Genomic DNA, 16,805 nt, shown 5'->3' on the forward strand with positions numbered 1-16,805 from the left:
AGGCTAAGAATTCTTTATTACTGCTAGTTCTCCTAACATTCGTTTTAAGTACGGAACCATTCAACTATAATTTATTGAAATATTATTACAAAAATTTGGAAAAGAACAGCTACACTACATAAATTGCAACTACTTGAAATGTGTACTGTACAAAGTCCAGGAGAAAAAAATATGTAACTTTACAAATGAAAATGTACAACTAACATACTCTTTGAGACGTCAACTTGCATTCATTCTCTCCAGCCAAGACGAATATGTACACGAACCTATCATCAACAAAATTGTGGACACCAGACTCTGCAAAATGAAGATTATCAAAGGAATTCGATCAATGTTTCGCCTACAAAATCTTAAGAGCAAAAGAAGAAAAGGAAAGCTGTAAATTTAGGAGTGTTTTATCTTGACAATGTCTAATCTTTCACCTGTTGTCGCAGTCAAATGTCCAAAGCAAAGGCAACAGTCGTTGCGACTTCAGGGGATTTTGGCCAGCTGCAGTGTCTGTTAGATCGAAACGATTGCATACCTTTCTTAGTTAAACATGACCTGAGAATTCAAAGTTATTTTGCATGGAATTATTTGACGCTCTTGACTCGGGATAAGATCAATTTCCCACTATCTTTTTCAGTTGCATTTATCTTTGATTTCTCATTTGAAGCTTCTTTTTCTGCCTTCTTTCTCTCCATCTCCAGCTGCTTGCAGTTTTCCTCGTGGGATTTTTTGAGCATTCTCACAAAGTTCAGTATCGTTGAAATCACTGCACCATGTTTCGGGTAAAGGAGATTAGGACAAACAAGAATCACAAAGCCATATAATGTTGAGATTCTACCTTCTTGTTCACACACGTTTTAAGGTGCATTTGAAATCTATCATGATTATTATTGAAATTACACTTGATATGCAGTGGATTTTGAATTTTACTTTAATTTTGTGCATCTAAGCAAGTTATGCAATTCGAAAACATAGTCTCAAATCCATCTAAGCACAATCTAATAGACTAGAGCAGGTTCGGTAAAGTAGCTTCTGGATGAGGATTAAAATAGGTGTGTTTGATAAGAGGTAAATCAAATTAACCTATTGAGAATTTGAAATCTATTACAATGAGAACTTCAAATTCATGAAAGTACAAAGGGATCCAAAAAAGTTATGGATCATACATTATAGTTTTGAATTCCATTGACTTTAAATCCTTCGATCTAGATCTCTCTCTAAAGTGGGCCTAAAGAGTAAACGAACCTAATCGATCTGAATATGAATTTTAAGGCTTATCGGTTGACCCATGAGCCCGAAAAGATATCCACGGTAAACTGAGGGAATATAAGATTACCTTGTTCAAATGGGCAGCGAGCTGGGTCCTCACCAAAATAAAGGATCAATGCATCCACATTTCTACCCTGTACAATCAAATATTAGAACAGCAAACAATGTTTGCTGAAGATATAAGCACATGCAAAACCTAGACCAATATTGTGAAAAGACGATTAATACATACCACTCCAGAATAAAGTGAGGCCAAGGACCTCACTTCACCTTCAGAGAAATTAAGAAACTCCTTCAAAGTCTGAACAGAAAAACAGCATAATTTGTAAAAGGGAATGTCAAAAAAAGGCATGAGTAAATGTTTTCTATCGTTTGGAAAAATGCCTGTTCTTCAAGCTTACACAACAAATCATATATTCAGGTGATATTGATAATTCGATTATAGTCTAGCCCTTTCCTGTAGGCACTACTGGCCATCGGATCTTCCAGTGCATTCAATCATCAACATTTCAAAAAAAAAAATTGCAAATATTACCCTAGTGACCCTAATCAGTCGGGACCTAAGATTTTTCCAATAACGAAAGTACTAATATACCTCTATGCCAATTGCCAGCATAACTTAACAATGGTCATTTGTTACAGCTTTCCAAATCAGTTTGACTGAGCCACTGAATGAAAGTCATAGTTAAGTTTCATTAAGGTATTGATGTTTACAGATATAAAATGTCAGTTAACGGGTGCTATTAAGTTATGATACCCATGGTATTTGATGGCGGGTCATACCACCTTTATCGTTGGCTCATCTTTTGCACCATTCACTGGCTGTCTTCATGTTGTTTCGTAGTTGTAGAAGAGTGTTAAGACAGTTTATATAGTATAAATGTTGAGGTTCTCAGAAGTAGATGAGGATTCACATCTAAGCCCACAATACTAGCTAAAATGGAGGAAGCATGCCAGCATTTTGTTCCAGGTTGACTTTTATTTACCATGTAGATTTTTTATTACATTTTATCACTTATTTTTCGATTTTTATCAAACTTTATCAACAAAGTGGAAACCAAGACCAATTCTCTCCAAATAAACCAAATATACACGTGGAATAACATTGGCAAGCTACCATCAGCACACGGTCGTGAAAAAACACTGTTACGGCACTCAAGACTGCATGATAAGTTAGAAAGGAAGCCAAATTAAGCAATTACAACAATCATAATGGCTGCAAATGGAGAAACTGATTAAAAGATCCACCAGAATTTGGCAGAAAATACTCTCTCTACTGGCACAGTATGCGTGAAAACAAATACTAACTAATTGTGTTCAACTCCTGTTTTTCCCCCTAAAAACACAGTTGAATAAACTTTTAAGTACTTATTACTCTGGACCCCGCTTGCTGTATATGGTTGACAACTTTTCACCAAAGTGCTTATGTGTGACTCCCATTTAAAGTGGGGACTCGTTAACAGGACATAAACTTGGATATGAAAAATAAGGAAAGAAAAAATAACCTTGAAACCACTGAAGTATGTATTTACATGTCTTGTATGTATAAACATATAGTGAAGAAAAAGAACAAAATGTTGGAATTTTTTTTAATAAACAAATAAACCAGGTTGAAGAAAATTAGTAAGAATTGTTGCTTGGATATTATCAAAAAATTACCTTGCGAAAATCATCAGATACGGGTCCATCATTTTCAGCCATGGATAATTCCTGCACAACTTTTTCAATACCTTTGCTAATGGCTTGCATTTCCTCGGCCAAGAATTTTAGTTGTATCTGGACAAAATTGTCCACTTAAGATGACAAATGCCACATATCATAATAACTTAAAATTTTTTATACTGGTATTAAATTCTTTAACATGCCTTTGATGCAGGTTCCAAGCTAGACAGATCTTGCCAAAAATCAAGAAGCTCGGGTAGTTTATCAGCAAGTACCTGGGGAGAGAGAGAAAAAAAGTTTCATTATCACATTCATGAAGACAATGTGTCTCTGTTTGCAGCTAATCATAATAAACAGCGACAACAGAACAAGATATGTGGTACATGACACCAAGTACAGGGAGAAACTAATAGTCACAAATCGCTTGATCTGGATGGTCTGCTTGATAATAAATGATAGATCTCACAAAGTAGGGCAGGTAAAACAAACAGCAACAAAAGTATTAAAGTTTTCCAGACACCAGAAATATAAAAAGAAAGAAGAGGAAGTTGAAAAAGAAGGGCAGGGCAAGGATTTCAATGCACACCACCTTTTTTACCGCATCCGTTTCACATGTTAAGCATTTACTGCAATAGATGTGGCACATCACGACCTCAAAAAAAACACTTTATATGCATGTATCAGTAGGAACCCTATACCGTTTGCACCAATTATGAGTTAGAAGATAACTAGATAAGTACATACAAACTGCTTTGCAATGAGTCCACATTGTAACATATTTGAAAATAAAAACAAAACAAATCAAAACAAATACTTATGTTATTTGCTATACACTTCACTAATCAGTGCGACTATTAATTTCACATTGTAGTTCTGTACCAGAAGATCGCTTTCCCTGCCGTTACAAAATTTCCAGCAGCAGATCATGCTAATATGCACCACTAATCCAACCACAGATTATTCATGGGATTCTCAATTGTACTATTCTTTATCAGAAGATAGACAAAAAGACATGTTGATCCATACCTTGCAAAGATAATGCATCAATGTCATCTTGTTGTTCCTGGCACGCGTTTCAGTAAGTTTGAGCAGGCTATCCAACCTGAACCCAACAGCAGAACCTGTCATTATCGCATCTGATTAGACTCAATAAATTACAGAAAGATATTTGTAATTAAAAAAAAGTAAAAATAAAATCAAGCGTCTCATTCTGAATAATATAAGTTGACATTGCTACACTAAAAAATTGCATAAAAGAGCAAAAATTTGTGCACTTGTCAAATTCTGTGACTTAACTGCATTTATATGCAGTAGTCAGAAAGTGGTTGTCAATTTTTCGCCCTGGTATACTTCTCAAATTCAAGAGCTGGATGATTTTTAGTCACTCGTAGATGAACCAGATACATTCTCATTTTAATCCGATATTTGTACGTTTATAACATGAGGTAGTGAAACATAAATACATAATCAAATCTTATGATTATATAACTGAAAGCTTGAGAAGAAGAGAATAGGTAGGAAACTTTGATAACAATTATTCTTTCAAATGTCAAATGTATATATACTTTTCAACCCATTCAAAAGAACATCATAATATCAGGCCTGGTTCACCTGGATCAAACATAGTTGATCTGCTTCCCAGCATCTTGACAACTTTGTACTAAACGATCGGATTCCAAATATAACAATTCCAAAAATTCAATGCCAAATTAATCACAGGACAAAATAATATTTAAACTAAACCAATTAGGTGATGTAACAAATGTAGCAATTAAATCCCACTTCTTGTGCTCACAGGAAACAAAAATCCAAACTATAAATAAACTTCATCATGAACTTGAATTTGATGAGGGATAGGATATTGTATCCTTATTTGAATAACTACATGATAGCTTTAAAAAAATACTCACGAGGTTTACGTCCAATACAGTCTTTCCTTATTCTTTTTCATGATAATCAATAACATAATAGAAAATTACAAGTCTGGAACTGATTTTACTAGACAGGAAAATAGGTTATCATGAAGGTTACTTTTACTTTAGTTTCCTTCATTAAGTCATCCTTATTGTGCTTCTACCAAGCAAGTTCCAATCATGCTAACTGCCACATACTAGTGGGGCCACTCGGCCGATTCAAAGCCAACGTTTCCTACCAAGCGAGTTCCAATCATACAAACCGCCTACAAGTGGGACCTCTTGACCGATCAAAAGCCAACATCAAATTCCACGGCAGACTCATGAGGGCAAAATCAACCAAGAATGTACAAGGAACCTTAATGAGATACTTTTGTTAACAAGAAGAGTTAGGAAGATATCTTGGGACATATCCTGAAATGGATTCCATATCTCAGAGCTTCACACCAAAATTTTTTGTGTCCTTTGATAACCTCAGTCCACACAAGCTTTAACACCTAGACAAAAGAGTCCTTGGGGGTCAGATTTCACATTGGTTTTCCACCTAGCTTAGTATATTGTGTGTGTGCCTGAGCCTACTGTCATGGGCACAATGAAGAACTTAAATGAAACAAATATTAATGCAGATCTCCACCAGTTCAACCTCAAATGCATAACTCCAGGGGCAGGTGAAATTATTATATCCACCGAACTATATCATTTTGTGACCAAAAAGCTAAATGACAGTCAAACCATATAAAAAAGGATATGATGCAATATCCACAAAGCTGACTCATATCCCGAGTAAACAGTTCTGTATCAAACCAAAATTTAATGTATAGCTGTCAATCCATTTAATTTTTCAATAAACTAAGCACTTTAATACGCTTGAACATACCATTATGGATGAACAGTTAACATCACAAAAAAAGACTTGAGATAAACAAGAGATTGATTTATTTAACTGACCTCTGGCAGTTCCCTGGTTCAAGGCATTACCAAGAGAGAGGATTGTTTGCATTATTCTTTTTAACTTAGAGGAACCCCTGATCTGATGAGAACATGGTTGCAAAAACGAATAAGATACCAATATTATACGCTATATACTAAAACAGAGTACTTAGATAATAAGGCAAAATCCATTTGCCTGATCTGCTGCAGAATTTACAACATTCAGATTCTTCCTGAGGTCAGAAACCTGTGAGAAGATCAAACGAAACAAAAAATTCATGAATAATTAAACTCCGAAAAAGTGGAAACCAGCAACTGACATACTGAATTCTAACCTGGGAGGAAAATTCAATCTTAAACGAAAAAACTCTCAGCTTAGATTCTATCCTTGGCACTTGCATCAACGCCAGAAAGAACTGAAGTTTTTGAAGAAGACCAAAAAAATATTCATATTTCTTGCAATGTAAGTTTTCACATATTGAAAACACCAGAATCAGTTCCAAAAAAAAACCCTGATATTACACGAACCTGTTCACATTTTCCTAAACTATCTTTATCCCCCGTATAACCCTGGAAACATAAATTTGTGGTTAATCTCATGACAGGATTGTCAAAGAACTTTGTGAAACATGCATTACTTCTGCCTACACAAGTTGTGCTGATAAGGATACTCTGGAGATTCTAGGCACAACAATTAACAAAAAAAAATTTATGTATCTAACCTTAAGCATCTGCATCTCCTCTTTGGTTGGACAAAACTTGATGAGGTTGTCAACCTGATCAACATCTAAAGCCGAGTCGTCCAATGAAAGTACAGAGTTCTAAGAAATTTCAGAAAAGATTATCACAGAACCACGAAAAGGAGGCATGCATGAGAAATAACAAATTTTGCAACCAAAAACTATAAAACAGAGACCAGCTATGTCACGTGAAAAACAAAAAAATATCCATGGGATGTGAATTCAACATTTCAGATTTAATTTTTTTTCCTAAAAGAAAAAATTCTGATTTATGCTTCTCATTTACAAAGTGTTTTGACTCACTGAGATCTGGATATGCTGACAGATATGATATCAAATACACACACACACACACACATATAGCAGCTGGTTTTAATTATTGTTTTCAAGATAATTAATTACACTTGTCACTGCATTTGTAGGGATAAAATCTTGGCATAAAACACACCTAAAAGGTCAAAACTTTAAGAAAATAAACATGGATCTTGACTATACCACACCGGAGAACTACTACTTAAGTAGTATGCATCAGTCCAACCAAAATTCATTAGGGACCCATATCTAATTGTGTTCAGAATATAGGGAGTGCTTTTCTAGATGTAATCAATAAACATCAGGTCATAGTTCTGTCATCCATTTAAATCTAGAAAGCAATTTTTTTTACCAAATTGAAAACATGGGAATTCAATAATCCCCACAATCTGTGGCTCAAGAAAAATCATGGACGTTATATAAGGCAGGTCTCTTGTATTAAAGATACACAAATTAATGTGGAAAAGAATCCTAGAAAATTAAAACATTTTAAAATAACATAGTATAACAAGTGAAAGCAATAAAAACAAGAGTTCAATGTTCATATAGTTTCAAAGCATTTCCAGAGAGAGGATGACAACAACTATAGGATGATAACCCACTGAACGAAAAGGTAAATATTCGAGGGACAACATCTTCAATTCAAAGAATTTATCTTATTCGCCTTTCTTCAATTTTGGTTTCACTTTAGTCGGAGAATATTGTTGTCCACTAGAGAATAAAATTGTATTATAATTGGATCTAGGGCTTTATGTTTTGGACATCCATAAATCAATTGAATTCAATTTAATTATTTTTTAAATTCTCATCTCGACATGATCTAGAGTAATCAACTGTAACCTATACTCGCCTCTCTCTCTATTTCGCACAAAATCTCTTGTTCCTGTGAGTGCTACCACCGGGAAGACTTTGCATAAGCAATACCTACTTCTCTAATTTTTCTTTTTAATTGATTCTTTCTGGCTATTTAGTTATGGATGTTAGAATACTTGCAGAAATAGGAAAAAAATGAACTTTTAATAAATCCGTATATTGAATTTTTCTTTCGCTGAGCGTAAATGATGGATGCCGAGCAATAAAGAAAAGCTTCTTTGAGTCCCAAAACCGCTTTTGAGCAATGAACAACTCACCAGTAAGTCATGCAACGGTATCTTCACTTTTGAAAGCATGATCTCACAATTGTATGCACGCCGGTGATCTATCTGCAAAGGAATTTGAAGTGATTCAAGTTTCATAATGATTTTCGGAAACAGATTCGCTCTATATTTTTATGTTAATAAACATAAGGTTAGAAAATTCCTGAAAAATAATCTCTAATTGTCGTCAAGTAGATAACAAAGTTAATACCATAATAGGCATGGGGTAGTAAGGGATCAATAAAAGGTCAGTCAATCTGTACCCTGCAATGTTGACTCATCAAACACAAGAACAGAAAATTAATCACGAAAAGCTCCATCATCGAATTTTGATAAAAGAAAGATGGACCTCTCATTTTAGATGTGATAAAAACATGGACATATTACGAATTGCTTTGTCTGAACAAATATAAGAGACTCTATTTTTGTTCTAGGTAACAGACATTCTCTTGTTGGCAGTCTAATTTTCGAAAAACCACGTTCCACAGTCTAAAGAGACAATCAAGTGATAAACAAACTAATTTATTCTCTTTTAACAAGATATGAATGCTGGCGGCACATCTAAAAAGGATTGGTATAACCACCTAATATCTTTTGTGCTACATGTTGGACATCATGAATGATGGGCCAGCTCACTATACAACTTGTGGAAACTTCATCAAGGATATAGTGGCTTACAAAAGTTTCTCTACATACCACTTCCTAACCCTAACAGGGCATTGATTTATTTTCTCATGACTTCATATGAACTTGAGTGTGAAAATTCTTGACTGACCTATGCCGGTACCGAGTGTTATATGATCTGTGCAGTCATAAAACCTAACGTTCTCTTTCTTTTTCTTTTTCTTTTTTGGCTCAAATTTGAATAATGCTCCGTAAGAGTTTGTCTCGTTAGGAATAACTCATGATGTGTAACTGTTATGGGCTCAAATAAGATCATTCTATTAGGCCCAAATATTCTAGAAAGTGTAACTTGGAAAAGTGGGAAGTGGGAGAAGAAAATATATAAGATTAGAGCTTGTCAGAGGGGAAGGCATCTTATTCTTTTGGCTTCAGTGGAGTGCTAGCTTGAGCTCGGGCAAGGAGATTGAGAATTTCCTAGTGAGAGGGCAGGGTTGACAGAGTCTTTTTCATCTTCTCTGTTTTTGAGTAAAAGGAAACTAGACAATTGATGAGAAAAAAATCACACTATGAAGGCAACAGTAATCTCAAATCAAGACAGAACTTTCTAATGAACCTTCAGTGTATAAAATTACGAGAGAAAACTGGGCGTTCGCATTTGAAATCCTGTGGTGTCAAATTAAGTGAAGAAACAATATCCCAAGTGTGAGAAAATGCAAAACACTGAAAAATTCATGAGTATGCATGTATGACTTGATCCAAATCATGGTCCATTAAACCAATCAGAAAGATCAAAATTATCACTGAAAAATTAAACATAAAATGTTATTTTTAAAAAATTTGGGGACTAGTCATAGAAGTAAAGGCATGAAGAACATAAATCACCAGTTGCACTTTTTCAGATTTATTTGCCATTGAGCCCCTTGAACTAAGTTTTCTGCCTGAGCCCCCTTTATCAGGATTTGGAACAGCTGCAGAGAAGAGAGACTCGAGTTCTGAAATATCAATCTCAGGAGCCCTAGCAAAAATACATTGACAAAGTAAGAACAACGTGATGACAAGAGAATCCAAAACATACCCAGAAGAGGGGTGAAGGACAAAGCCATTCAATCTCAATCACTAGAGAAAAATACATACTTGGAAGCTTCACCAGATTTTTGTGTTTCTGCCCACAAGCTTCCTGAAACCGCCCTAGATAATTTTAGCCAATGCAGTGGCTTTAATTTCTTTGTTTGGTTGTTCCTAGAAGTGAGAGTGCGTGACAACAAAGATTTCCCTTTTATTCCAGGAGGAATAATTGAAGGTGGCGGAGGAGATGGAGACCCAGAGAAACCACTAGCTCCATTAGTTGTTGTTACATTTGCTTCTTTATAAGAATTGAGTGGAGGAGGAGGGATCGAAGGAATTGAAGGAGTGTGTAGAGTACTAGGGAAACCATCTTTAGCAGAAAGAGATGGGACATGAGGTGGGGGTGGGGGAGACACTGAAGATGGTCCCTGCCCAGAATGCAATGGAGGAGGTGGAGGACGGGGAGGGCCTCCTCTTATTGATGAACTCTCACCAAGAGACGCTGGAGAAGCTGGAGGTGGAGGTGGACGAGGTGGAGGTCTTTTGGCTGAGTCATCCATCATAGGCGAGGCTGAGGCAGGTGCAGGTGGAGGTGGAGGTGGAGGTCGAGGCGGAGCTGGAGGTGGAGATGGACAAGGTGGAGATCTTTTGGCTGAGTCATCCATCATAGATGAGGCTAAGGAAGGTCCAGGTGGAGGTGGAGGTGGAGGTGGAGGTGGAGGTGGAGGTGGAGGTGGAGGTGGAGGTGGAGGAGCAACTACAGAACCTAAATGATCCTTCATCGGGGAAATAGGAGGAGGAGGAGGTGGGGGTGAACCAGGTACACATCTAGATGCTAAACCATCAGTCAAAGGCATGGCTAAAGGAGGTGGGGGTGGAGGTGGAGGTGGAGGTGGAGGAGGAGTTTGAGGAGCAATTAAAGAACCTACATTTTCATCCAGTGGGGAAATTGGAACATGGGGTGGGGGTGGGGGTGGGGGTGGGGGAGGTGGAGGAGGAGTTTGAGGAGCAATTAAAGAACCTACATTTTCATCCAGTGGGGAAATTGGAACATGGGGTGGGGGTGGGGGTGGGGGTGGGGGTGGGGGTGGGCACCCACCTCTATCAGATAAAATCTCCTTTGGAGGGACTAAAGCAGGTGGAGGTGGAGGTGGAGGTTGAGGCGGAGGTGGTGTTGTTTGACTAGGTGAAGGTTTTGTAGCTAAATTATTCACCAAAGGTGGGGTAATTGAAAGGGGAGATTGAGATGATGGCCCAAAACAGGAGGATGACTGCTCCATTAGAGTATCATTTGAAGAAAGGCGACCTGATGTAGAAACCGAATCTTCCTTCATAGGGTCACTTGTGAGTTGATTCGATGGAGCGGGTATATGAGACGCAATTTTAAGAGTAACGTATGTTGTCCAAGTACAAAAAAGAGGAGGAGGTGGCGGCGGTGGAGGAGGTTTAGTTTTGGTGGTTTGCATATTATTTGGGACAAATGATTGGGAGACTGGGGAATGGGAAATGACTCTGTTACATATCACTTCACCTGCAATTGAGGAAGAATGATTAGGAGATCGAGGTGGTGGTGGAGGGGATATGGCCCTAGCAGCTTTAGCCATGTCTTTAGCTAAATGAAGAGGTGTCAGTGTAAGAGGTCTAAAAAATTTGACTCTATCATCACTCCTAGGACTTTGAGTAGAAGAAACAGATAAATCACTCGCAACTGTAGCTTGATCCTTGGAAAGTGGAGTTGAAACACTGGGCATTTCTGGGGACCAATGAAGAGGATCAATCCCACCTCGGACATCTATCTTATCCTCCAAAGATGGAGTAAGAGGAGATGGCGGCATTGCCGGACTGACTTGAGACTGTCCAGGACCAATAACAAGATCATTCGTTGATTGAATAGGAGAAGTTGAAAAAAAGGTTTTAGAAGACATTATCTCAGTTTCAGTTAGACACGGACATGCTCTGTCAATGTCAATCACATGAGCATCAGAACCAAGTTGTTTAGCGTGTAAGAGATGCATAGTTTTGACAGTTGATGTGAGCGGAGTTAGTTCTCCTGGAGGAACTGGTGTTGGCTTGGTGAACATTACTTCCCCATTTTTATTGTCTTGGGGATCCGCCTGCTTACGCACATCTGTATTTGAGGAAAATTGGGGAGAAAAACTACTCCCCTTATCTGAAGTTAAATTTGTTGGGCTCTCAGCACTATATACTAGCATAGCAGGATGCTGATTTTCCGGAGAATTATCAGAGTGCGCATAAGCTTCGATGGCAGCATTTGATAAAGTTAAATGCTGGAGAACTTCAACAGCGGCATCTCCTTTTGGTACCAACCAATCCACACTACTAAACATCTCCTGAACTTTAGCAAATGCCTCCAACGGAAGCCCATCTTTCTCTTCAAAACAGGAAAAATCCACAGGAACTGTGGAAGCAGCAGCATCCATCTCAGAGAAAATAACCTTTTTTCCAAAAATGATTCACATAATCATGTTTATGACTCTTATTAATAGTGAGAAGACATTTTTAGAGCCTATTAAACATGAGAGAAAAAACATACCTCTGCCCTGAAATCCCTAGGAAATTGATCCTTAGCATCCCACAATACGTCAATTTCATCCCGGTTGAGCATTAAAATATTTGATCTAATAAAAGCTGTATTGAACATGACTCGGAACATCATCTCTTCTCTCTCCATGTCGTCATGCAAATTGATGCACTCCAATACAACATCACCTTGGATGTGGCAATTGATATCAATCTTCACTAGTTCACATTCTGCCTGAAAATAACCCAACGAACAGAGGCTGAAATACCAAAATTTCAGGAACTTGTAAACAAGGACAATGCACAAAGATAAACACTAATATAAACATAGTCAAAGACTCACTATATTACAACACTAACATTATACCAACAAATAGAGTATTTGTGCACTTATATATATGCAAAACAAGGAGGAGAAAAGGGAGGGGGTAGATGAAATCCTCCTCTTTCATTTTTATTCAAGATTGTAAACCAAATGAAAAACAAAATTCATCGGAAATTAAAATGTATAGACTTCTAAAAGGCAAAAAGACTAAATTAACACCACCTTTAGCATGTTAACGTCAATGAAGAACAATAAAAGCCTAGGTGTTCATACAGGAAAAGAAATCTCAACCCACTGATTCAAACATGATAAAACTTCAATGCTTTGTCGCATTCTTCAAACTACACGTGGATTATGCATGAAAACGCACTCAAAATTTGGATTTTAAAGAAAAATGCACCACTGTATTTTATTTCACGACAAAACACATCTGTCTTATACTTCCAGCCTCCATTGCTTTTCAGCTCTCATTTTTGGATTATAGTCTACGGAAGTTATTCAAATAAATGAGCACTATCGAATACTCTAATGTGAGTAATAGGCTTGGAACAATCATAATCAAAGGGGGGGTTGAAAATAAATTAAAGCACTAGTAGCAAATGAATGAAGGGAGATTTTCAACAGAAAGGCCACACAGTGCTAAGGCAGTGACTCACATCATAACACAAGTTGTACTTTGGTTGATCAATTAAGAAACACATAACCAAAAATAATGGCAGAGGTGAGGAGTGGCTTCTCCTTTCACTTTCTTATACATAGTTATAGATTTTTAATTAAAATCAAGTTTTTAAACTGCCATCCTTCACTCACTTATAGTATTTTTGCCAAATATGAATACCAGACACCAGAGTTCACCAGCCATAATGATTTTTTCCCCTTCCCCAATTGTTATTCAGAAGTCCCATTTAGTTTTCAAATAAATGGAGTTTCTTGACTTTGAATTTCATACTGTGCACGAACTATGACCAAGACCAATAAAATGAGGTCTCAATTGAGCTCTCTCATTATCTAAATAGTCCACAATGTTACTCCTAGAACCAAAGTATGACATATTCTTTCAAACTAAGATGCATTTAAATATTCATAATCAAGCATTTTGGAAAGTGTCTCGAGCATATTGAATTGTCAGCACCCAGTCCTATTGAATAACTGAATCCATTTCCCCAGTACTTGTGCTATTACATTTCTTGCCTCATTAAAACAGACTTGACCCATCTGTCGCAGGAGTTATAAATCAGTGCATTTTGTTAACAATGGACTATATTATTCTATATATCCATGTGTGATGGCTTTGTTATTCTAGTTTATAATCCTGTCCATTTGATCAGCGTAAACCGTTACCAAAGTAGACTTTATCCTCCATTTTAAGTTCAAGAACTACTTATAGTTGGACAAAAGCCTGGATAAATGGATCTGGCTTCCTGCTAACTCAATCAAATAATTTCTGAGGTGATCAAATACACACGCACACACATATTTGGTCAACCAACAACATACACAATCATCACAAAATGTAAGAGCTCACCTGCTTATAGTGTCGAACAACTCTACTCCTTTTTGGAGTTGAAAATAGAACCTTGGGTGTACGGTCGGAAACAAGAAAAGGATCTTGTCCATATAGACGAAATATTGGTCTGCAGCCACCCTCGCCATCAAAATTAGGAATCATTCTAATGATGACACAATCCATGGTGAGTGCCCTGTCTAATGGGGGCCATTCTGCAGCAATATTCCTCCTTGACACATATTGCAGGTAGCGTAACTGAGAAGGAATAGGATTCAGCGGGGACAACAAGTGCAAAAGCTCCCGAGGAGCTTGCTTGTACATCATGTCCAAGGTCTTTTGCTCCCCGCTGTACTGTTTTCTGTAGATCAATAATGCAGCTAACATGAAAGCTAAAATTGGCCAACCACCAAGTTCACAGTGTGTGAGAAGCAAATTCTGCAGCCCAAGTGATAGCCAGCTTTCACTCGATCGGAGAAAGTGGTGGATCATCTCCATTGGGAGCAATGGGCATCCTTCGTACTGCCGAGGGTACTCCATTATGGTCATATCATATTCCGACAAAGCATTAGCCATCTGGCTCTGGGTCTCCCCCTCTCGGAAGTTGAAAACTAGTATAGAGGCATCAGGATATTGCTCCCTAAGTTGCGTCATTATTCCTCCCACATAGTTCTTGTAATTTTGCTCATCCCAAGTGTAAGTGGTAAAACAATCATCAAATACTGTATGAATGATAAATACCATAGGCACACCTTAGGCTCTTCAAATTGAATACAAAATTTGTTTCAATTTGTTTATAAGCAGCAATCTTTTAAGTAATAAGACAGCAAATTTACTAAGAAGTACTTCATTTTCCCCCGATAATATTCAAATGTACGTCATCATGCTATGCATGATAATAACACTGTTCCACCAAATAACGTATCAATTTCTACTTAGTCATAGCATTTCATCAATTCCATGCATCGAGTTTCAGCAGCTAATAAGAATTTATATTGATTTCTTACCGCTGCTCAAACCATGCATCATGAGTTCTACATTACATAACGTAAATTCACGATCACTGACATAACATTCTTTATATATTCAAAATTGACTGGTTTAGATGCTTAGTTAATGAGCAATACATGCATTGACTTATTAGTTACACGTCATATGTAGAGGCAAGCATACTAGTATAGTTGTATTATAAGATTCACATATTAATTCCTGAACAAGTAACCAACCGGATACATGCAGTATCACTGTTCCTAAAACTTAACACAGTTAAGGAATGCAGACTAACCCCATTCAGAGATTGTGAAACCTAACATTCCTAAAATGGCTACTCTTAAGTCCACTAAATTCAATTGACACGTATTGACATCCCATCCATTCTCCTTCTTTCATTTCCTATCTAAAGAAAACTCCAATTCTCCTTGCCATGAATATGCCTTCAAAATTTCTGTTTAGAAGTTCCATACCTCCTCTATAGAGTGATTATAAGATTTGTATTGGCATGCCTTCCCACCCCCCTTTCACATGTCACAACCTATGGTCCCCTCCCGTGCATATATTCATACAGCTAAGACAAACATCTACAACACTCAAGGAATAGGTGCCTATTAGTAGTCCATAATCACCACATTTAAAATTGTTTTTCTTAATCCGTAGAACACCAATCAGCAACTACATTTAGCTTAGCATCAACTGATCTCGACAAAAAGGAAGATGATAACTTCACTCCCATGGCATCACACCACTTCGTGAAATATATCTTTACAAATTTTGGTTTTCTAAAATATTATTATTAATTGTGCCTCTTCCAAAGCCCACTTTTTTTACTACTCATAACCAATTATTCAAAAGTAAAGCTAAACTAACCCACAAATATAATTCATAATTCTATTCCTTTCCAGAGCATAGCAACAAAACCTTCCCAAAACTAATTTTCCATAAACTTGCACGGCTTAAACTAAATAACCAAAAGCAAAAATAGCTCAAAATGGAAAAATGGAGATAAGAGTTACAGCGCACCGTAAACTTTCTCGCAGATCTCAAGCAGTCCATCCGGCGGCTTCCGGTAAAACAATTTCCGGAGCAATGCCATTCCTTAACACTACTCAACTCTTTCCCCTCTCCCTGCACATACATACATGCATACACCCGAAACTATGAAATTAGGTCAATAGTTGAGAAAATTTCAATAAAAAATGCTGAAAGATAGCAAATTTTGATTTCTGTATATCGTGGTTCGATTTTCTTGAAGCTACAGGAAAGCTGCGGCGATTTCTTCAGATGAATTTATCGAATTGATGCAACAGCCGACTCGGAGAAGGGGCAATGGAATTGCCACGTAAGCACTTGTCAGAATCCAACAACGTCGTGTGAGTCACGAAGAAGATTGACTAATTTATTGCAAGAAAAGTGATGTTTTCTTAAATTGTATTTATTATTATTCTTCTAACTTTAATATTTAAACAAAAACTACAGAGTCTCTTATCTTAATCTTATAATAAATATAAAATAAAGCAAAGTTTACTTTGAAAAAAAAAACATATTAGGCGATTATTTGTTGTAGTAGTAATATTACTGCCATATTTTTGTTAAATTTATTTTCATACATAATATCCTGAGTAGAAATTTTAGGTTACCGCTTGTGACGGAGTATTTGAAAGAAAAATTTGAAATTTCTTTCAAATTCTTTCGTATATCTTGGATTTAAAATTTACTACAATGACTCAAAAATCACTAGTTAGTATTTTAAATTCATAGTCAACTCGATTTACACAAAATCACAAACAAATCAATGAATTT

General features: G+C 36.8%; 1 protein-coding gene across 9 annotated transcripts; it reads right to left on the reverse strand.

Annotated features, from left to right (window-relative positions):
• On the reverse strand, positions 1–16,409 carry LOC140887605 (formin-like protein 18). 9 transcript variants are annotated; one of them, XM_073294960.1, is made up of 18 exons: positions 16,026–16,406; positions 14,031–14,731; positions 12,194–12,415; positions 9,709–12,095; positions 9,457–9,589; positions 7,945–8,016; positions 6,485–6,583; positions 6,291–6,332; positions 6,098–6,178; positions 5,959–6,009; positions 5,781–5,862; positions 3,946–4,040; positions 3,123–3,194; positions 2,917–3,033; positions 1,490–1,558; positions 1,325–1,391; positions 423–754; positions 2–297 (listed from the first exon to the last, which is right to left on the reverse strand). In XM_073294960.1, the coding sequence occupies exons 1-17, from the start codon at positions 16,096–16,098 to the stop codon at positions 573–575; spliced, it is 4,545 nt and encodes a 1,514-aa protein (XP_073151061.1). In that variant the 5' UTR covers positions 16,099–16,406; the 3' UTR covers positions 2–297; positions 423–572. The 9 variants fall into 9 exon arrangements, with proteins under 9 accessions (XP_073151066.1, XP_073151065.1, XP_073151061.1 ...); XM_073294965.1 differs by lacking the exon at positions 14,031–14,731 and having other exon boundaries at positions 1–297; positions 16,026–16,407; XM_073294964.1 differs by lacking the exon at positions 16,026–16,406 and having other exon boundaries at positions 1–297; positions 12,194–12,440; positions 14,031–14,296.
• Positions 16,410–16,805: the final 396 nt, after the last annotated feature.

This window comes from Henckelia pumila, chromosome 3 (assembly GCF_033568475.1).
Source record: "Henckelia pumila isolate YLH828 chromosome 3, ASM3356847v2, whole genome shotgun sequence".
NCBI lineage: Eukaryota > Viridiplantae > Streptophyta > Magnoliopsida > Lamiales > Gesneriaceae > Henckelia > Henckelia pumila.

Excerpts from the sequence above, each read along its gene's own strand:
- LOC140887605 (XM_073294960.1), bottom strand. The coding sequence starts at position 16,098 with ATGGCATTGCTCCGGAAATTGTTTTACCGGAAGCCGCCGGATGGACTG. Across the intron at positions 6,010-6,097 it reads AGATTGAATTTTCCTCCCAG|GTTTCTGACCTCAGGAAGAA; the intron begins GTTAGAATTCAG and ends ATCTTCTCACAG. Across the intron at positions 3,195-3,945 it reads TGATGCATTATCTTTGCAAG|GTACTTGCTGATAAACTACC; the intron begins GTATGGATCAAC and ends CTCTCTCCCCAG.